Source organism: Mauremys reevesii, linkage group 2 (genome assembly GCF_016161935.1).
Source record: "Mauremys reevesii isolate NIE-2019 linkage group 2, ASM1616193v1, whole genome shotgun sequence".
In the NCBI taxonomy this organism is placed as follows: Eukaryota; Metazoa; Chordata; order Testudines; family Geoemydidae; genus Mauremys; species Mauremys reevesii.
The window spans coordinates 227,995,855-228,018,115 of record NC_052624.1 but is presented as its reverse complement, the minus strand read 5'-3'; the positions used below and the strand labels follow the sequence as shown (position 1 = coordinate 228,018,115).

At 41.1% G+C, this 22,261-nt stretch overlaps 1 protein-coding gene and 1 long non-coding RNA gene across 13 annotated transcripts in view; one reads left to right on the top strand and one right to left on the bottom strand.

Moving 5' to 3' along the window:
* The window catches only part of LOC120397694, a 31,928-nt gene extending 11,708 nt beyond the window's left edge, over positions 1 to 20,220 (top strand). For 3 of the 7 annotated variants that reach the window (XR_005593942.1, XR_005593943.1, XR_005593936.1), the window contains 2 exons: positions 18,917 to 19,029; positions 19,170 to 19,309. This is a non-coding gene — a long non-coding RNA (uncharacterized LOC120397694). Of the gene's footprint in view, positions 1 to 7,370; positions 7,534 to 11,466; positions 11,847 to 18,916; positions 19,030 to 19,169 lie in introns of those variants that run through there. The other 4 variants (XR_005593937.1, XR_005593940.1, XR_005593939.1 and 1 more) reach the window with 4 other exon arrangements.
* MCMDC2 (minichromosome maintenance domain containing 2) lies at positions 174 to 22,253 on the bottom strand. Of its 6 annotated transcripts, XM_039523992.1 has the most exons (16): positions 22,028 to 22,253; positions 19,141 to 19,209; positions 18,203 to 18,395; positions 17,944 to 18,074; positions 17,792 to 17,851; positions 17,238 to 17,433; positions 15,509 to 15,631; positions 15,263 to 15,370; positions 13,011 to 13,139; positions 11,036 to 11,273; positions 7,431 to 7,636; positions 6,233 to 6,399; positions 5,611 to 5,787; positions 3,179 to 3,321; positions 1,833 to 1,942; positions 174 to 699 (listed from the first exon to the last, which is right to left on the bottom strand). In XM_039523992.1, exons 3-16 carry the CDS (start codon positions 18,300 to 18,302, stop codon positions 533 to 535), a joined length of 2,055 nt encoding a protein of 684 aa, XP_039379926.1. In that variant the 5' UTR covers positions 18,303 to 18,395; positions 19,141 to 19,209; positions 22,028 to 22,253; the 3' UTR covers positions 174 to 532. The 6 variants fall into 6 exon arrangements, with proteins under 6 accessions (XP_039379926.1, XP_039379930.1, XP_039379928.1 ...); XM_039523994.1 differs by lacking the exons at positions 15,509 to 15,631; positions 22,028 to 22,253 and having other exon boundaries at positions 185 to 699; positions 19,141 to 19,273; XM_039523993.1 differs by lacking the exons at positions 17,792 to 17,851; positions 22,028 to 22,253 and having other exon boundaries at positions 185 to 699; positions 19,141 to 19,273.
* Between the last annotated feature and the right edge of the window lie 8 nt (positions 22,254 to 22,261).

Below are 22,261 nucleotides of genomic sequence, written 5' to 3'. Positions count from 1 at the left end.
ATTGCAGCAGCGCAAAAACCCACAGAATGCAGACAAAGTTGGTAAAGTTTAATCACTAGACTGAATAAATTGTTCTATGAACTACCTTTTAGTTTATAAGCCATTTGACAGCAATGGTTAATTTTTTAAAACCATTTTTATTATTCCTAATGTAAGTTTCTCACTATCATTCACTTGATACATTTTAATAGTTGTGGGAGCATGAGCATTATCACCTACTTAGTATTTACAGCAGCATGAGTATGGTGCTTTGCTTTTCTTCTCTGGGTCATCTTATCTTTACAGGTCACAGCTTTGAGAAGCCACCAGTCCAGTGATATGCCAAGTCTGAGAAACTTAATGTGCAATATTGTTTAATTTCAAGTTGGCTACAAACTTTTATCTGTAGGAGTAGCAATTTCATAAAACGTTAACTTTCATATACATTTTGCAGTAGCAATACACTAAAACTTTAAATATTTAAATTTTACATTTTCCAAAATCAAAACTTTATGATGAAATAGGAATAATCTCTGCTTTCAGACTAGGTTCTTTATTCTTCACTAGTGGTAACATGTGTTCCAGGGCCGTATGTGGCAATAAACTGTAACAGTTGCTGATAGCACTGCATCAGATAAACATCTCTTTGCTGCAGAGTGTTTTCATCAATAAGGTCAAATGGAAACACTGCATTTGGAGCCACACAAAATACAGAGGCACCTACACAAAGAAGAATTGAATTGAAAATGTTATGTTAATAGATTTCATACACTCCTGGAAAATCCTCTTGGCCAACTGTCCTGCTTCATCTTAGCGACATTTGAAGGGCTGACTTATGAAAAGAACACGAACCATATCTTATAAAATATTTCTACCTTGTTCTCAAATTTTGTCTATTTAAAAAAAAAATTTACTCCTGGGCATTTGGTATCAGAGATGAGATTTACACTTCTGGTTTGAATTTGGTTCAGCTCAATAGCAATCTGTCTTGAAATTCCAAGAGGCAGGTAACATATTCCATTAAGTTCTGGCACTCAGATCCTTTAATGAGTTCTACTGCCAGAGGGATCCGCAAGGAGCTCATTGCAGGATCAGGATCAGCTTGAGATCTTCAAACCGCAATTTGGGGACTTCAATAACTCAGACATAGGCTAGGGGTTTGTTATAGAAGTGGATGGGCGAGATTCTGTGGCCTGCATGGTGCAGGAGGTCAGACTAGATGATCATAATGGTCCCTTCTGACCTTACAGTCTATCAGGACTCATGACAGGAAATTCTCAGGTGAGAAGGAATTTTTCCTGACCTTATAAGATATCAATCTTGTTTGTAAAAGAAATCTTGGGACTATCACCCTCTACTGTTATAACTTACTTACTGATATAGAGAAGGAAAAATTGATTTAAGTCTAAAATGGTTGGTGCTTATTGCCTTCGAAATGTAATGCTATGCCATAAATTTGAATGAATCAATATTAAGCTCCTGATATCTCATATTAATAGTATCTAGAGTGTCTTTGGTAGTTCCACTCTTGAGAATGAGGAAAGTTGTAAATGTTGTCTGAGAAATCAGGTACAGCCAAAATAGTTCTTGCTTCTCAGAGTGTTATTTTGCTCTTTAGCATTCTGCCCCTATCAAGTCAACTTTCCATTCTTTACTCTAAGCATGGAAATAGTGCTTTAACTAAGAAAACAGGTATTTATATCCAACTTTGAGATGCTTTAATTCAAACTTGACTGCAGCTTTGATCTAGTTTAATTGTTTATATTTGGTCACTTTTAACATTAAAGTATCTACCCATTTAGACCTAATACCCAACTAACAAACATCCAGTCTGGTAAAACAATTATTTTTACCATGTTTTAAAGTGAGAGATGATTCAAATAACAAGACAGCAATCAACACATCTTCCTCGCGTACTTTCTTCCTTAAACTCAGCTTAGTGTGTGCTTTAGACAATGAAACCCTAGAACACAAAAATGCCAGTGTCTCAGAAAAATATATTACACAAAATGCATGGGTGTGCACTGCACTAACTACATAAAAAGCTAACTATAGTGGCAATCATTATTTCAATGTAGTTTATTTTCCGTACCCTACCCAAGTTTTACAGGTTTAAATACAGTAGGGGGGTACTCAAATGATTTCAAGTGAGCAAAGTTACACACTGTTCGTTCCGTCACAGCCAAATATGTACACAACTATTGTGTGCATCACTTGTCCCACAATAGTGTGAGAATGCATGTTATACAACTCCCTCATGTTGTATGAAACTAGTAGGGGACCATAATTATTGCATTGCTCAAGCACTAAGGAGTTAAGGATACTGCAGCAATCAACTCACTTTCTTCATTTTTGTAGATTTGTTTCAGTGCTAGTTACTTTAATGGTGAGGTTTGGCTTTTAAATAGCCATTATTTTTCATGCCTGGCAAATGAGCAAATAAGTTTATTCAAATAGAGATTTCTGGAGATATTCCAAGATAAATTCAGGAACTTTTAACATCCTACAAATATAAATACTATGTAAACTACTGTACAGGACCTAGACAGGGGGCAAACTACGGCCTGGGGCCTACAACTGGCCCTTGAGCTCTTGCCAGGGAGCAGGGTCCGAGGCTTACCCAGTTACGTGTGTCTCCTGGAAGCAGTGATATGTCCCACCTCTGGCTCCTACACTTAGGTGCAGCCAGGGAGTGCTGCAGGGGGTGCCAGGAACCCAAGTAGGGTTCCTGGCCAAGGGGAGCTGCAGGTGCGGAGCTGCCTGGTCTGAGGTAAGTGCCACCTGGAGCCTGCACCCCTGCCCTAGCCCTGATTCCCCTTCTGCCCTCTAAGCCCCTTGGTCCCAACTCAGAGCACTCTCCTCCACCCCCAACTCATTACCCAACCCTACCCCAGAGCCCCCTCCCGCACTCTGAACTTCTCATTGCTGGCCCCACCCCAGAGCTTTCATCCCTCCCACATCCCAACCCCCAATTTTGTGAGCATTCATGGCCTGTCGTGCAATTTCCATACTCAGATGTGGCCCCCTGCTCTAGACTGAAATCTTGAAGGATCTTGTATCCAAAGATCTCCATGTTTTTTATTTAATAATAAAAAAAAGCCTCAACTTCCAAGTAGGCAAGCACTAGTACCATTTTTACAGATGAAGAATTTGAGGCATGAAGAAGTTAAGCAATTTAATTAGGAAAATTAAAACGTACAGGATTTTCAGTGCAGATGTTGATAGTTTTGATCCATGAATAGAATCTGTTCTGACTCTGCGACTTGCTAGGTAGTAGCCATGAATGAGTCTTTCTGCTTCTGAACTGAGTTCTACGTGCAAATTCTTAGCAAATACAATAAGCTAAAAACAGCATAAATTTTAAATATTTAAGGAATACTGTTGAAAACTTACACCCAAACTCATTTTGCTACTGATAACATCCGTTGCATAGTATTAATATATCTAGACAATATTTTCCACCTTAACACAATTTTTAGAAAAGATTGACCATTTACACAGCAATATGGCTATGTCTCAGGTGTAGAAACAAGTAATTTGTTCACTAATCTAGTAAATTTAAACAAATATGCTAGAAACTCCCTCAATAATTTTAAATAAATATTCTCTAGTGTACTGAAAGAAACATGCACTATACTAATAGGTTCTAATCTTGTCCACACTGCATACTGGAGATCTACTTTAAAAAAAAATACATTTACCAACACTACTGTTTCAAAAACCAAGCTAACAAATAGAGTTTAATAATTTGGCTCTTTAAAAGGAGTACATAAATGACTTCAAATGTGTACAAAACACATTAATTTTAGTATGAGAAGGGTTTAGAACGCTGAACATAATAATTTTGTTACTGTCAATGCTCAGATTTGCATGCTATCCTTATTTTTAATCTATACATGTATTTTAGGACATTACAGTTGTGCATGTTTTGTTAGTTAGACTATAATTATGAAACTCTGGGCCAAATTCAGTTGTGGTGGCAGAGGGTGAGGTGACTGGAAATGAACTTGCTTGTACCAGATCTGAATTTGGATGATGTTTCAGAGTTAAACTTCTAAAACCCAATTTCTATTCCCTTGAATGCAAATAATAGTTAACCAAAAATTGATTTTAAAATGGTTCCCCATATTGTTGGTCACTGTCTTGGGATACCTGTTGCTGATTTCATTGTACTGGACAGTCAGATTACCTCTAGTTTAATTTTAAGTACTAGCTGTCAGCCAGACAGTGGCTGGTTGAACTTATTTACTGAGCATCTGCTATCGCTGGAACTTGTACTGCCACCACGAGAATCTCTGACTGAACAACAAAGAGCTGTGTAACTCCTGATGCCCGTGGTAGCCTGTGATTTGTCAGCAGTGTTTAAAAATTAGTGTAGAACCCCCAAAAAGCAACCTGGTACATAGATGATACAAAATGCTTGTCAGTATATCCATTACTTTTTGAAAGATGCTATTTTTCCCCGCTAATAGACATTTTCTTACTGTGATTTAGGGTGAAATCAGATGAATTGCAATTAAAGTTTTACGTTTTGAAGTGCCTTGAGTGGTGCAGGGACGTGAATATTGTATTAGTATCAAATGTGCATCAGGTCACTATGGAGTTGTATATTGTCCATTCTGCACAATTAGGCTGCTGTGAATTTTAATAACTCAGCCTTTTTTGCTGTCCATTTTAAAAAAAGTATTAAATGGTCACTAGTGTTTTGCTTATACTCCACAATATATACCTTCATTCTCCTTCCTGGAAGAGGTACACATATCCCTGTGCCCTCAGAAAGTGGTTCTTCTGGAAATAACATGATTAAATCTTTTGTTGTAGTATTAAGTCCCAAGGTGGTGCTTTGTGGAATGGATACAAAGAAGGTTCTACCCCCACTAGATAAATGTTCAGAAAACACCAATTCAGTGCTCCCCAATGTGGTGCCTGTGGGCACCATGGCGCCCACCAGGGCATTTATGTGCGCCCGCCTAGTGCCCAGCAGGGGAGAGAAGCCGTGGCCCTGCACCTGACAGGGACATAGAACTCATGCTGCGAGCGTGGTGTTCTCTGTTCCCAGCAGGCGTGGGGCCCGCCTAGTGCCCAGCAAGGGAGACAAGCTGCAGCCCCAGGGCTGCAGGCTGCGGGCGCCAGTGTTCTCAGTCCCTGGCAGGTGCAGGGCTGCAGCTTAAACTGGAGAGAAGCCGCGGCCCTGCGCCTGCCAGGGACAGAGAATTCCGGGGCTGCAAGCACCGGTGTTCTCTGTCCTCGCAGCTTCTCTCCGGCTTCTCTCTGGATGAATATATTATGTTATATTAAATATGATGTTTTTCATATTATTTAATGTACAAATACAAAATAAGCCTTGAAAAATTGTTGGTGCCCGCCACACTCTTCTGAAAACATGAATGTGCTACTGGCCACAAAAAGGTTGGGGACCGCTGCACTAATTTATAAATGGGAAATTGATTTTATCAGTGAAAATAATGGCAAAACTCATATTGACTTCAGTGAGACCACAAGGGGGCATGGAATAGTAAGTGAATATCTGCATGTCTGGAAGTATACAAGTCATCTCAGGAAAACCACATCATGCCAAGTAATAGTATGAAATTATCAAATACAATTTTGTTCTGAACTATAGCTAGTTACCTCTTCATAATCTTGTGTTCTGAACTGCTGGGAGATGGTATAAGGTGCTTCTTCGGGATCAATGGCTTTTTTCATGATGTGATCGAAAAGAGGAAGAGGTGGTTGGCAAGATAATTCATTGCAGTGTATCAAAAGCCCAAAAGCATCTATAAGATTAGCTGCTATTGAGCTCAAGTCCTAAACAGAATAAAACCCAAAGCAATGTGACTGAAAAGCTCAACTGCTTATTTTTCAAATAGAAAAAAATCAATTTACTTCTGAGTATACTGTAGAGAAAATGGCAGGCTCTTGCCCTGTCTGATAGGTGTGCAAATGCAAAAGTATTTTGAGTGAAATTACTATTGTGGGGGGAAAATAGGGTAGACCAATGTCACACATGCACACACTCTACAATCCTGTTTATTCAGAGGCTGTAGGAGCAACATCAAACCTTTGAATAAACAAAGGCTTCATGTTTAGAAAAGCTGGTCTATTTTTAGAAGATATGGGCTTTAAAGTGACTTCACTGTGGCTTGTGCGGAGATGTCACCTCTTTGTGTTGGTCTCCATTATTTTACATGTAGAATTGTCTGCATCTCCAGACTTGTTACATAGCTTTGCCATAACAAAGTATATGTCTTACCAACTTGCCAATTAGAGTGTTATCCATTTGCACATATTTTTTGGACGATAAATCCTCATCTACAAAAGTCCAGAAACTGGTCTGAATTGGAAGAATAACTTGCTGGTCAACATCTTCTCCATACTTCTTTCCAGGAATAAATACTGTAGTGGTTCTGCTCTCCAGCACTATCAGATCATACAATACATGTTACTTAAACTACTGTAATGTAACATTAAATCTCCAATCCTAGTTCCAGGGTCTGAGGATAATTCCAATTACATACTGCACTTAGTTTTTATGGAAAAGTCAGGATCTCTTCAAAGTAACTGATGCAAAAATATAAACCTAATCATAATGCATTTAGTGCAGGGGGGGTGGGGTGGAGAAAATGCTTATGCATACAAGAACCTTTGTACTCTCCAGCTAAAGATTTTCATATCCCTGTGGAAAGAATATGCCATCTAGTCCTCTTTGCAAAAACTTTCACTTACATCAAACCAATTCAGTTAGCTAGGTGTATACAAGACTGTGTAATGCTTGCAGTCTATTGGTAAACTAACCAGGGCTAACCACTCTTAGTCTGTACGTAAATTAAACAAAACACAGAGCGGGTTATGTTGTTTTGCTTTGTTCAAACTACTATAGCTGTGATACAGACAAAGGAGTGCTCCATCTTCAAAAACAGGCTCTCTCTAAAACTTGCCATGCCATGCTAAAATGTGCTTAGTTTGCATGAACTCCTAAATATAATTTGAGGGCTCTCCATTGCCAGGACTTGTATCCTGCATAAGCAGTTTTCTATAATTTAAGTAGTTAATGTAGTAGGTACCTCTTCTGCTCTAGTAAGTCTGTGATCCTATTATGCCTTGCTTTAAGATCCATTCATGTAAAAATCTCACTACTCTTCCCCAGTACTGTTAATATCTACTCGCTTTTCTCTCTATCTATGGCATATATGAGGTTTTCTGATGACAGAGAAGGTGACTTTCTCAGCAGTTAAGGAGAAATTATAACATCCCTGTCAAGAGTGCATGAGAGTAGGATTGCAGTTAGGATTTAAAGGCCCCTGGACAAATTGTAGAAACTAGCTTCCTCGAGGCCTCGTGGTCCCATCTCTCCCAGTGTCTAGCCCTGGCTCTACTTGTCTCTCCTCTAGCACTGATTTCTCCCCTCTTCTGATTGCCCAGTGGATGCAGAGTGGCTTTGTACTGGTTACCTGACTGCAGAAGTTCAAGTTTATCCTTTTTATGTGACAACAAATCTCCTATGAAGCAGATACCACCTTTGGCCAGCAGAGCACTGCACGCCTGAATGCTAGCAGTTCCAGTTCCATGCTTATCTTTGGACACAGTAGGAAAAATGTCATTAGATGCTGGGTGCCGTATGCCACGGGCTACAAGACAAGCACTGTAATTCAAAAGCCTAGGATAAAAATAATTGTCAGCAATTTGTAACACCTGCAAAAAATGTAGTTAAATTATTTTCCTTTTACAACAACTAATTGTATTTATAAAATTGGTATTAAAAGCACACACATTGGAACTTCATTTGACTAAGGTAGAGCACTTAAAAAGAAAAAAATTAAAATAATTTTATAGGAATATAAAATATTTCTGAATACTAAGGTAAAACCCAGGGTTTCTTATACACAACCACAAAAGGAGCACTATTTGAAATAGTTGCTCCTATTTATCTTTAATAGTTTCCTTCTAGTAGCACTAACTACATGAAGAAGCATGACGTCCAGCTGTATTCTAATTTAATATTCTTAAATTGGTCTAGCATACAAGGCAAAATTCGGAATTGGGTCAGAGGCGAGATTGAATTATCTTCCCACATTGCTAGTGCCTGATTGTGCCCCACTGAAGGCACCAGAAGTTTTACCATTGACTTTAAAGAGTGCAGGATCAAGCCTCTACTGACCATTTTGCCTCATGTATGGTAACTGGGGACAGGTGTGTGGATCTACACAGTAGTGGACCCAAACACTCTGAGGCATGGGTGCAGGGCCCTCCCCTACTGAGCTGTGTTCTAGGGCATGCAGAGTGGGCAGCCCAAATGTTGCCTCCCATATGCAGTGGAACCACATTGATTCTATTGCTCATGCTTGCAAATGGTGGAGGTGGGCTTTGTCCCAGTATTAATAAATGACATGGTATGATGCCATACATATGATGCAGGGTGCCACCATTTTGACAGTTTAATGGCATCCAAGCCAGGCAAAGCTCAGCATACTAAAGCATGAGAGACAGGAGAGTCTGAGAAGAAGGATGGTCCAGTGGTTAGAGTATTGGTTGGGGACCCAGGTTCAAATTCGTGCTCTGCCAAAAATTTCCTGTGAGACTTTGGACAAGTCAATTAACACCCTGATTTTTGAAGATATTTAGGCACCTAAATAAGTTTAGCAATCTAGTTCTTAGTTTCTCTGTGCCTCAATTTTCCAACTGCAAAATGGGGATAATAGTACTTCCCTCCTCACAGGAGTGTTGTGAGGATTAAAGGCATTTAAATATTAGGCAATGCTTAGCTATTACAGTAAAAGGGACCATATAAGTATCTGAGATGAGATTTGTAAGGTACTTTGTTATCCTATATTTATTTTTGTAAGTTACTGTAAACAGTAAAGGCCTGAGGGGGAGATTGTAAAATGCTATGTGTACTTCTAAGACCCTATAAATAACAATAACTAGCATTCATACAGTGCAACATATTGTTAAGCAGGTGTTTCCATTCTCACCTCTTTTTCAGTTCATAACTTTTGAAAAAAAAATTATTTTTGTTTTAGTCTTTTCATGCTTGGCTTCAAACAAGGATATTTTTTTTTAAATTTGAGCTAAACATGTTCAGTTAATCATTTGTGGAAAAAGTGGGATAATGAGGAAAGCATTTCTCCCATTGCCTGAATATTTTCCAGACCTTTGTTGCAGCCAAAACTCAAATGGCTGAAAACAGAGTAGTTCACACTTGCCATGTTTGTAGGCCTTTTTGAGGAAGCATAATGAAGTCATGGGTTTGTGTTTTTTTGGTGGGGGGGGGCAGGAATAGAGATTTAAAATTGTGTCAAACATGCACAGTAGAAAAGTCATATTCATATTATGGATGAATACTAAAGTAACTTTTTTTTCATCAAAGATTTCCCATAATTGCTACCATCAGCTCAGCTCCACCATCAGAAGCAAGAGTGGGTGCACAGCCATCAGTGTTTTTACCACTCTCAACTATACCCACTCAGGTCAAAACTAGGGTTGCCAACTTTCTAATTGCACAAAACTAAACACCCTTGCCCTGCCCCTTCTCTGAAGCCCTGCCCCCCCACTCATTCCATCCTCTCTCCCTCCATCGCTCACTCACTTTAATTGGGCTGGGGCAGGGCGTTGGCGTGCGGGAGGGGGGTAAGGCGTGCAGGAGGGGTATGGGCTCTGGGGTGGGGCTGAGGAGTTTGAGGTGCATGAGGGGGCTCCAGGCTGGAGCCGAGGGGTTCAGGAGCAAGCTGGGGGTTCGGGTGTGGCCTCCTGTTGGGGGTGGGGGCTGTGAGGGGGGGCCAGGGATGACGGGTGTGGAGTGCAGGAGGAGGCTCGGGGCTGGGGCAAAGGGTTGGGTGCAGGCTTTGGGAGGGAGTTTGGGTGCGGGAGGCGATTCCAACTTGGGGCAGAGGGTGGGGGTGCAAGGTCGGAGTTAGGTGCGGGAGGGGGTTCTTACCTGAGGCAGGGGGTTTGGGGTGTGGGCTCTGGCCAGACAGCGTTTACCTCAGGCAGCTCCTGGCCGGTGGCACAGCGGTGCTAAGGCAGGCTCCCTGCCTGCCGCGGCTCTGCACAGCTCCTGGGAGCAGCCACCATGTCCGGACCCTAGGTGGAGGCATGGCCAGCCAGCTCTGCACGGTGCACATTGCTCACACCTGAAGGTGCTGTCCCCACAGCTCCTACTGGCCACAGTTCCCTGTCAATGGGAGCTGCGGAGGTGGCGCTCAGGGCGGGGGCAGCATGCGGAGCGTCTCTGATCACATCCGCTCCCAGGGGCTGCAGGGATATGCTGGTTGCTTCCAGGAGCCACGTGGAGCCATGGCAGGCAGGGAGCCTGCCTTAGCCCCGCTGCACCGCCGACCAGGTCAGTGCTGCTGACTGGAGCCGCTTTCAACCGGGCATTCTGGTAAAAAATTGGACACCTGGCAACCGTAGTCCAAACAACACAGTGATTAAAAAATACCAACAGCCATTTGGACCTTGTTAATCACTGATGGGAGCTGAACTGAAGGTCACAACAGTGAGACATTTTTGACAAAATAGCTGGTTTAGAAAAAACTGAAGTGCTATATCAGAGTGACTTAAGGCTTGAGAGGGGCAAATCTTTGCTTTTGTAGCCACAGATTGTAGTCCTTTCAATAGCAACTTTAGAAGGACTATAGTTAGGTCTCTGCTAAACGGGACTGGTGTTAGAAATTCGGCAAGTTAATCAGAAGAGTGGTCATTAAATGCTTTACTCGTTAAAAGCAAAGCCTTAAATTTCACCATAGACATAAGCAGCAGGTCAGTTAATGCCACTAGATCGCACGTGCCCCACATGACCATCACATAGTTTGCTTCCCTCTCAGCAGTATAATAATGGCACACAGATGACAAAGGAAAGGAGAGTTCAGGAATCAAAAATGTAAAACCTTTATTAAAAAAAAAAGTTATTTTGCTGATTAAAACCCCAGGATACACTTTAAAGTGTGAACTCTGTTTTCCTTTTGAGAAAATATCAAGCCTCTCTATATAAAAACTTGGCAAAACTTTTATTTAAAGTCAAATGTACTTGTAAAAAAAAATACAGGTGTCAGTTTACCTATCTGCTATTAGGGTGTCACTGGTCACAATCAAAAGATCCAGGTAATCTGCTGTCTCTCTGTCTCTGTCACATGTCTGGACTAGACTCAACAGTATGGACAATTTAAGAGTATTGTAAGTGCCTGGTGGGACAACTTGAGAAGCAAAGATGGTGGCAAGCATGGCTGTAAACCTCCAACATGAACTTGAAGTCAAGGAGAGCAGATACTTAAAATTCTCACTGATACAAGAAGTACCTAATATAAACAAAGGATATCTTAGTCAACACTTTTAAACAGAGCTATTCATATAATTAAAACAAATCAGCATTAGGTAGATTATATTATCAGAAAAAAATAATTAAAAACGAAGTATGTTTGGAATTTATTTTAGGGTAACAAAAATTCAGACTGAACAGCTTAAAATGTTAGTTTTACTATTATTAAACAGGTAACGGACACTGTGTCCACTAATACATATTGAGTAAGAGAGCAAGTACATGAATTGAAATTGTATGGCCATCTAAGATACAATCTAAATATACCTGTGACAGACTGACAATATTTGCATCATCCTGGACAAACTTTATGGAATTAAGGTAAACTTTATGGAATTAAGTTAAATCTTACTGAGTTAGGATTGATACCTTTGGGGGCCATTGTATTAAAAATGCAATTCTGTATGTGTTATTGTGGAGTTGTATGTAACTCCTCTAGGAGGAGGGAGAGGTAATGTAATTCCTTCAGTTATTAGCCCCTGTGAAGCTACCCTCTGGTAAGTTCCTCATATACTAGTTCAAACTGGATTCTCCAGGGACCAACAGAAAAAGAAAAGATTTTTGGTTAAACAGCCTGGTTTTAAACAGGCTCAGTGCCTTCTTCCCAGGGGCGGCTCTAGGTATTTTGCTGCCCCAAGCACGGCCGGCAGGCTGCCTTTGGCGGCTTGCCTGCGTGAGGTCCTCAGTCCCGCAGATTCGGCGGCACGCCTGCGGGAGGTCCGCCGAAGCTGTGGGACCAGTGGACCCTCCGCAGGCATGCCGCTGAAGGCAACCTGCCTGCCGCCCTCGCGGCGACCAGCAGAGGGCCCCCCGTGGCTTGCCGCCCCAGGCACGCGCTTGGCGTGCTGGGGCCTGGAGCCGCCCCTGCTTCTTCCAGGTCCAGCAAACAGACAGTCCCCAATCCTTAGGGGAGGATTGGAAGGATGCGGCCTACTGAGGCCCTGTAAGACTGTATGATTGTTCTGAGCTAAAGCTGTAATGAACTTGAAACCACAAGGAAACCCCTTTGGTGAAGTATTGAAGGACTGTCTCTGCCAGAGAGCATGTTAGGAATGAAGTGATCTCTAGTAAGCTTATTAGAATGCATATAGGTTCTTTTATTGTTTTTAATGTTTTCTCTGTAATGCTTTTTATCTTAATAAAATAGACTTACTTAGAAAGAACTGTGTGGTAACTTACAACTGTGGGCAGTCACACTGTTAACCATCTCTGAAGAGAAAGCAAGCAGATGTGCTTGGGCAGCCTGTCTCTGATGGGAATAACACAGTAAAGGCAGCGGACTGTGCAGCCTGTAAATACCCATTAGAAGGTAGTGAGACAAAGGTCTCCAACCAAGAAAAGCCACAGCTGGAGACTGGAAGCCTGAGGCAAAATCCACTTGCAGTTGCCATTGGTCTGAACTGAAACAATACCCTCTAATGAAAAGCAGAGCTTAGAAATAAGAGGATAGTGGAAAAGCACATCAATAAATAATGTTCTGCACTTTCCTAAATAGAGAAGTGGACAATAATATTGTGTGTGTTTCTTGGGTGACAGCAATATCAGGGCAAAAAACCAATTGGGACAAGCCCATACTCAGGATTACTGGAGTGAAAGTACCAAAGTGGCTTCCAAACCTGGATCTCCATGTACTAGCAGACTGCACTAACTGTCAAACCTTTGATCTAATAAAAATATCTATTTTTAATCATTTTAATTTACTATACAGCTGTCTTACCTTCTGGACTACAGAGCTGTATACTGTTGACTTCTATACAGACTGTAAACTGTGAGCAGTTTTGTATGCAGGCTGGAATTCCTATAAACCTATACCTGTTTCCTATTTTCATTTTGTTTGACAATTCATCTAGAAAAAAATAAATATACATGGAAATATAGGGATTTATTAGAGCAATCCCAAACTTTAAGATTATAAAGTATTTTTATATGTTAAACTAGTGGTTCAGATTAGAAAATATAAATTTAGGGGAAGCAGCACACACAACAGTTTGATTCAATGCAGCCTTAAAGAATGGGAATAGAACTATGCATGTAGACAATTTATAACATTTTAGGGCAGCAGATGAGGGAAGTGAGTGAGACAAGCCACTGGATGATTTTCTGTTGAGAAAATGGATAATGCAGTTAGTTTTGAATTGAATCACAAAGGAGAATCTTTGTACTCTCAGATCTCTGCTCTGAGATTTGCAGTGTTCTCATGATCACTTATTGTCAAGTAAACGGGATGGCAAAATGCCTTAGTAAAGGAAGATTAGAAAGACAAGGTTGGTGAGGTAATATCTTTTATTGGATCAACTTATGTTGGTGAGAGAGTCAAGCTTTCAAGCTTACATAGAACGCTTCTTCAGAAGCAAGGACCTAGAATAAATAGATTAAAAGAAAATGCAAAAACATATTTGGAAACTTTCAAATTTCTGTTCATGTCATTCAAAACCTGTACTGTTTTTGGCAAGGTTTATAATGTACGTTATGTGCAACCTAGTACGGGCCCGAGCTGTGAGATGCTATGTCCTGTCAGTGCCCACTGAAGCCGATGGAAATTGAGGACTCACATTACCTCACAGGATTCAGCCCAAAGGCTTTACTTTGTAATAATACACATACAACATCACTATTTAGTTTTGTTGCTTGTTATTTTGGAGTGAATGGATCAATACACAATTTTCAATAAATATAAATAAATAGATGAATTTTATAAACATATTAAATAGCAAGCACCAAAGCAAAACTAACGATTTTTAAAAAATGGAAAAGGGTTACAATACTACAAAAATATTTTGTCATAAAACGAGGTTAATTTTTTGGAGCCTGTAGTTGAATTTTCACATTCTGAATACTGTATTGTTTGCAATGGAAGTTAAAAACCTCAGAAGCCAGAGATCATGAAAAAATAAGGAAAATGGCTAGATTGAGGAAGGATGTTACAAAAAATGTTAAGCCACTGCAAAACAATATAACCAGAGGAAGGAGGAAGAAACAAGTTACACAGAAAGTGAGATAATGCTGAACTGGCCAAGACATTTTAATTAAGTAACTAGGGCCCTACCATTTTAGTCAATTTCACGGTCCTAGGATAGCAATCTTCATGATTTCAGCTATTTAAATCTGAAATTTCATGGTGTTGTAATTGTAGGGGTCCTGACCCAAAAAGGAGTTGTGGGGGGTCGCAAGGTTATTGTGTGTGTGTGGGGGGGCGCTTGCGATACTGCTACCCTTACTTCTGCGCTGCTGCAGACAGTGGTGCAACCTTCAGAGCTGGGCTTCCAGCCAGCAGCCACCGCTCTCCATCTGCCCAGCTCTGAAGGAAGAGCTGCCGCCAGCAGCAGCACAGAAGTAAGTATGACATGGTATGGCATTTGCTACCCTTACTTCTGCGCTGCTACTGGTGGGGCACTGCCTTCAGAGCTGGGCACCCAGCCAACAGCCGCCGCTCTCCACCCGCCAAGCTCTGAAGGGAGCACAGAAGTAAGGGTGGCAATTCCACAATCTCCCCTAAAACAACCTTGTGCCCCCCCCGTCAAGACCCCCAATTTGAGAAACTCTGGTCTCCTCTGTAAAATCAGTAATAGTATAGGATAAAAGCACAAAAAAGACCAGATTTCATGGGGGAAGACCAGATCTCACGGTCTGCGATGCGTTTTTCATGGCCATGAATTAGGTAGGGCCCCAGAAATAACACATCAAAATAAATATGAATGAACCAATGTTTTGACATGTGTTGTCTTTAACTGCCTGGCTTACAACATGGGATTTCTTTTCAAATAAAAATGACATAATCAACTAAATATAAACGATCATTATTTTCACCATTTTGTCCAGAGAAATCAATATATAGGGAAACTGTAAGGATTTGTTCCAACTAAAAAGCTGTTTTTCAGAATACCATTCATTTCTAAAACATTTCTGTTTAAATAGATCTCATTCAGTTTTACCATTATATTAGGATAGATGAATACACAGCCTACTCACCTCTTAGGAAAACTGTAAAAGACTGAATCCTGAAATGTGGTTTATTGTTGGAATATCCTTGGAAAGCACTCAGAGCTTTTGCATCTATCATTTCAACTAGCTGTTTATCTTAAAAACAAACAAGTGTAGAATGTTATATTTCTTAAGAATGGTACTTTACTCTTTAAAGAATAAGCTAAGTAAATAAAAATGTATCAAAAGTAGAAAGATAATTTAGAACTAAAAATAAAACTACATAATTCTTACCACCAAGTACTCTAAATTTCATGTCTTCTCGCAGTGGTGAGGCACATAAACTGCATACAAAATCATTCCTCACTGTTGCAGACTCTGTAGCTCCAGGAATATGCACTCTTATATAATTAAACCCTAATAGAAAGCATTACATAGACTATATAGCCAAATATTTCTTCACATTTAGTCATAATTATTTGTAATGGACTTTACTTAAAATATATAATTGGTTTTAAATGCAGTTTATTCCAGTTTACTATATGGTAACAAGTATAAGCTCTCAAAACTTCCTGGCTATTTAAAAATTGCACACAGCCTTCATTTTAATCCCCCAACCAGAGTGGCAGAGTGAGTAAAGCATTGAATTGAGAATCAGGAGTTCTCAAGTGTCATATTTTTCTGTTCTTAAGATGAACAGCTTTATTGAATGTTCTGTGTTTCTCTCATGACTTGGGAGTCTCTCTCCCTGCCACCAAATAAAAATCAACAATTATGGTGTACTGGCCCTCCGAGCCACATACAACAATCATCAGAAATTTGAGAGCTGGGGCACACCTTCTGGGACTCAGAGCTTCAACCCCACTCCTGCTGAAGCCCGAAGCCCCAAGCCCCGGCAGGTGTGCCCTGCAGGGCTGATGCCCTGAGACCCCCCGCCCCGTTGGATAGAAGCCCCTACCCCACCACCCCGCTGCACGGCAGAGGTCCTGAGCAGACCCCTCCCAGTCTGGTAGGCGGAGAATGAAGAGGGGGGTTTACGAGCCACATTTAATGGTGAAAGAGCCGCATGTGGCTTGTGAGCCACAGTTTGGCCACCCCTAGGTTGTAGTTTTACCACTGGATGGCAGAATTGCTTATTACAGATTCTTAACCTCATCATGTTAGCCTGGTTTTGTGAGAAGCAGTCAGAGAGATGATATGTCTCTATGTGCTCCATTCAAAACTACATGAGGTCTCTGTGTTTATTATTATAAATATATGTCGTCTTGATTAAAACATAATTACAATGTGTTCTAAAATGAATATTCTAACATTGGGAATTAGCTTCTCTTTTATACCTTCACAGTCACTATGATTGTGAAAAACAATTTTAGGGGTTAATCCTGCAAAAGCTTTAGCACCAGAGTAATTTTATGCAGGGGAGAATAGTCTCATAGAAATCAAAGAAGTTATTAAAGTTAACAAGTCCTAGACTGCTGTGAAGGAATCAGTTCTAATCTAGTCCTGCTGTATAGGCAGGAGTCTGACACTGGCCAAGTCTTCACTAGAAACTTTTGCTGGTATAAGAACACTGGTTAGAGTATGAGTCTTTACAACATTTGTATACAGGCAAAAAGCCCTAGTGTACATACAGTTTGCTGGCAAAAATGTTCTTTAATCAGTATAGCTTATTTTGTTCAGGGAACTGTTATAAGCTATATCGGCAAAAGAACTTGCCAGTATAAGATGTCTCTACTTAGGGGATGTGTGGGGGGGGGGGGAGGGGGAGTTTGCCGGTATACAGGCAAACCCTTTGTAGTGTAAATCTGGCCACTGACCAGAATAAATCAGAAAGTTGTGATGTTCTCACTACATCAAAATGCATCCTGGATATGCAGTTCCTTTGTGTAAATTATATAAAAATCTATACAGGAAAATGCCAAGTTTGTCTAGATTTTAATGTAAATAATGAGTTTGAGTTAATGGGCTAATCATAGAATCTTTTGAGTCTAGAACTTTTCTCATTTTACATTTTTTTTCTTACCTTCAGAAAATGGACAGGTTTCCTCAGAACAAAGGAATCTTGCTCCTTGTGTGTATTTCGTTACAGTTCCCATTGCAATCACTATTCCCTCTGACATATAAAATCTCTGAGATATGTAATCAAGTGGAAACTCACAAAGGCTGAGAACATAACTTGGCAGAGGAGGCAAGTGTGTTGGTTTCAACACTATATTAATCTCATGAGAGAAAAAGGGTTGCATTAAAACAAAAATCTTTTTTATTTGAAATGTTTAGTATAAATGACAAATACTCATGTACAAAACCCAGTGTGGTCCACGGTTACAAAAACATGTTCCAGGGACATGCCAAATAAGGTGAAAATAGCTCATAGTCACATATATCCACCTTCTCATACCCAGAGTATGCATGCAGAGGCTAAGAAGTTCCAACTATTTTTTGTTTAGATTGATAGGACTGTTGAATGAAAGTGAAAATTAAAACTGAAAAATTAACACCAAAAAGATCTCTAAATACATTAATATTGTTTGAAAATTACTTTATTTTTATCTAAGCTGGTAAAAAGTTTAAACTCACTTGGGCCTCTGTCTGTAATTGTTCAATTAATGACAGTGTTTTAATAGCTATGAAACAGACCTGTAATTAAAAAATAAAATGATTTTGAAAGAAAAATTTGGTTTAAAATGTTGAATACATTTCTGCATCTGTAAACATACAAATTCACTTACCGACTGAAAAATCTGTGCAGCTTTCATGGGTTTGTGCAGAATCTGATTGCCAAGAGCTGCATCCAACTCAGCAATATCAGAAGGATTTATGGAAATAATGAATCGATAGACAGCATAACTTTGCTTTGAGTCTGTAAGAGCAGAGAATCAATATGCAACTGTCTCAGAGCACAAAATATAGAAATAAGGTATATTTTTCTTTAAACCAACTTTGTTTGGTCTGTCAATATTAATAGAAGGTTTACTGAACAAACAGTACCATTATATTGTTTGCAATCGTCCACAAATTTCTGAAGGCCACCACTCCTATCAAGGTAAATAAGGGCAATCTCCTTCATTTTCAGAAGATCTGGTCTCATCTTCCAATGAAGCTCTATGTTCTCTTTTATCAAAATGTTAGACTATATTAATATAAATCATAGGTGGTGGAATAGGGTCAGAGCTCAAGAATGCTGTAATAATAAAATAAATAAGGATAAAACATATATAATAAAGACATCATACCTGTCAAAAGTGAAACCAGGCGCCAAGAAACTAAGCAAAGACAAATATTGCCTTCTTCTATAACATTACAAACAATGTAACTTTCAGAAATATTTTTGTCTGACTTCCCCTTTAAAATGGAAAATCCCTTGCTCACAAAGAAATACAGTATTATGTTGTTACTGTAAATTTTCTAATAATAATGTTCCAGTATTTTGAGACAATGAACTATTTTGTGACTTTTAGAACTTGGAGAGCCAGAAAAGTGTGCCATTCTTTAGCAAAAATTCTAAGGTTTTTGTGTAGTATAAAGTTATACCCACCATAGGGAAAAAAATCACACAATATTTCTGTGCATTAACTAAACAATGCCTTATGGGGAAGGGCAGTACAACCAGTCAGTCACAAGTTTTTACACAGAGTGAAAATTGCATTATATAGATTAACATTTAGATTAATGTTGTCATTTCCTTTATGTTTTCTAATTTAGGCCCCGATCTGTGCAGATGCTTATGCTAGTTCTTAATTTGAGTAAAACCAATGGAACTACTCATATGCATAAGTGTTTTCAGGACTGGGATCATATTTTGTAAACTCTTTGAGGTAGGCTGCTTGCACTCTTATTTGTTTGGTCTATACTGTACATTAGGCACACCAATGTTGTTATACAAACACATCAATAAGTAATCAAAAACCATATATGTTATTTCTTACTTTAAATTCTCCTTTCTCCAAATATCCAGGTCCACAGATTCTTCACTGGATCTTCAGGTCCCCTGCAAACTTAAGGAGGCGGAACCAGACCAGTCAGTCATCATGGACCTGGAGTTAAGCTCTGCACCAGAAGTGCCTATTTCCTATTCTCCTCTGCATCCAGATCCACAGATCCCACAGTGTGATTTTCACAGGATGCAGCACAATCAGGAAAAGTGACTTAGTCTAAACACTCATAAATATTTACAAATTTTTTAATTTAAAAAAATATATTTTTACTAAGACCTTACACATGTAGCACCTTCCAGCTAAATGTGGTTTAGACTGAAGATTGCTAGTCCAGTTTGTACATGTCTGTCTAGTTTGCTTCCTTCCAGATCTCATCTCCACAGAAATTCATTGTGTTCAAACCTCACACACTTCTGTAATAATCTTTGTACAAGGAATGCCTCGTGTGGTCTCATTAGAAAACTCGTAATTTGATGATCAGTGATATGGTAAAATGTGTGTAGCAGCTTTATGCATTAAGTTATAAATTTCCTCTGTTTGATGTTAAAAATACATGTGCAGACTCACATATCACCAAACTGGTCAAACAGACGTGATTTTAACAAAGCGTATGCTTGTCTTAATTGGCATTAACACAGTAAACAGAGTTATCAACCAGAAAAGGAGAAAGGAGAAAACAAAGAGAGCTCACACAGTGAAAAAGCCCAGCAGGGAACAGCTTTCCTCCAGTAGACTGCCTGTCTCCTGGTTCTCAGCTGGAAATGCTTTTCAAAGAGGGACTAAAACACTATAAAAAGGCAGGGCAAACACTCCAAGACACCCCTCTCTTCCCCTGCCCAATGTATTCTCTGCACCTTAAAAGGCAACGGCAACAACTGTTGGATGTTAGGGGCAGTGTTCTGATCTGAAGAGTTTGGTCAGTAATGCTGCTGAAAGTATGTGTTGAGAAACTATGCTTGAATCTAATATAGTTTGTTAAATTAGGCATTAGAAAGTGTTTTATCTTTATTTTTCTTGTAATAATTTCTGATTTTTATGCCTCATTACTAGTACTCACTTAAAATATATCTCTTTGTAGTTAATAAACTTGGTTGATCTAATCCAGTGAGTTTATATTAAAATGTCTGGGTAACTATTTAAGGTAGTTAACCGTTGTATTCCCTTAAAGGAATGAGATTTAATATATTTGGACTGTCCAGGAGAGAACTGGGCAGTACAAGACATAAATTTCTGGGGGGAAATTCAGTAGTTGGGAGTTTGTTGGGATCATCCTGTAGCATAACCAAGCCTGGTGAGAGCCAGGGTGTGACCAGTTACACAAATACATCTGGGAGTGACCTTCCTGCTGGTGGCTGTTTCTGAGCAGTCCAGGTTGGAGGAGGCATTGCAAGGCACTCCAGGTTACAGGGCAGGGATGACAAAGCTGCCCAACAAGTCTGGGTAGCCAGGGGCAGCTCCAGGCACCAGCGCAGCAAGCGCGGCCTGCTGGTCCCACGGCTTCGGCGGCAATTCGGTGGCGGGGACACCGATGGCACAGCACCGGCGGACCTCCTACAGGTGCACTACCAAATCCGCGTTACCAGCGGACCTGCTGCATACACGCCGCTGAAAGCCGCCTGCCTGCCATGCTTGGGGTGGCAAAAAACATAAGAGCCGCCCCTGTGGGTAGCATCCTGGTATATCACATTCACCCTGTGCAGATGGCCAACACGAGACACCACTTAAGTCTTCAAAAATAGCTCTGGCCATCCACTGCAATCGAGGAAGCAGAAGTGGTGGGTTTTTCAGGGGGGCAAAGCTTACTCAGAGAAGATCTGTAGTATTTGTGGATGTAACTATTTTCCCTTTGCATTTATGTAAACATCTCAATGAGATAACTGGATGCTTATGGAGAGCTGTCTGTAAACTGAGATAAGGCAAAACTATACATTGTGTGTGTCTTGTGGGCATGTGCAAGGGAATATGAAGTAAGGGCCTGAAGTGTTAATATGAAAAACTGAAACTGCAACATGAGGAATGATTCCATTAGAGTGTTCTCTAACTCCTGGGAATTGCTCCCATGTGACCTGCAGCTGCTTTGATAAATGCTGCTCTGTTTCTTAAAACCTCAAGGAAAATTGATCACATTCCATTAAATTCAAGCCATGCACATTCAATTTAACCACACCCATGCAGCCAGACAGTAACCATGCACAGACCAATCCAGCTACCCAGAGGTTCTTTCCCCCACCCCACTGACACTACACTGCTGCAGAGAGAAGAAAATATGGGACTGCTGCAGTTTAAAATACTGCTCATGTTGTTCCTAGACAAACTTAGTTTGAACACTAGCTGGATACTTCGGCATGCTGAACTGCCCAGCCAGTGACACCCCCCCTCCAATTATCCTCCCTGCTGGCACCACTACCCCCCTTACCTGCTGGCACCGCTACCCCCTCCCCACTACCCCCCCCACCTCCTGGTACCTACACACCACCGCTGGTATCACTACACCCCCACATTGATGCACTACCCCATCTTACCCGGTAGCACCTCTACACCACCACTAACTCACTACCCTCCTTGCCTGCTGGCACCTCTACACCCCCCCTCCCTCCCCCCGACCCACTACCCCCCTTACCTGCTGGCACCACTACACCCCTCCCCCACTGACACACAGCTGCACCTTACCCGCTGGCACAGCTACGCCCCCCTCCCCACTGGCACCCCTCCCACTCCGCCGGGCTTGTACACCCCGCTACAGCCCTGCCATGATACTGGCACAGTCAGCCGGTCGGGGGGAGGGGCGAGAGCTCCCACCGGGGAGGCGGGGGCAGGAGAGTGGCTGGGGGCGGTACTTCGGGCGCAGCGCCCTGCACCCCTCCCCTCGGCCGCTCACCCACAGACAGGCCTGGCTCTGAGGCGCCTGCCGCCTCCCTGCGCTGGGCTGGGCTCCGCGAGGCTGGGAGGAGCGGGTCGGAGTCCGGGCGCAACAGCGGCCCCAAGCGGCCGACTGGGGTCGTTGCACATGAAAAGTTCCTGGCTGGCGGGTGTCGGGGGAGAGGGCGTGAGGCCGCGCTGCCTCCCTGCTCGCGCCCCTCACCGCACCCGGGCACCGCCTGGGTCCCGGCTA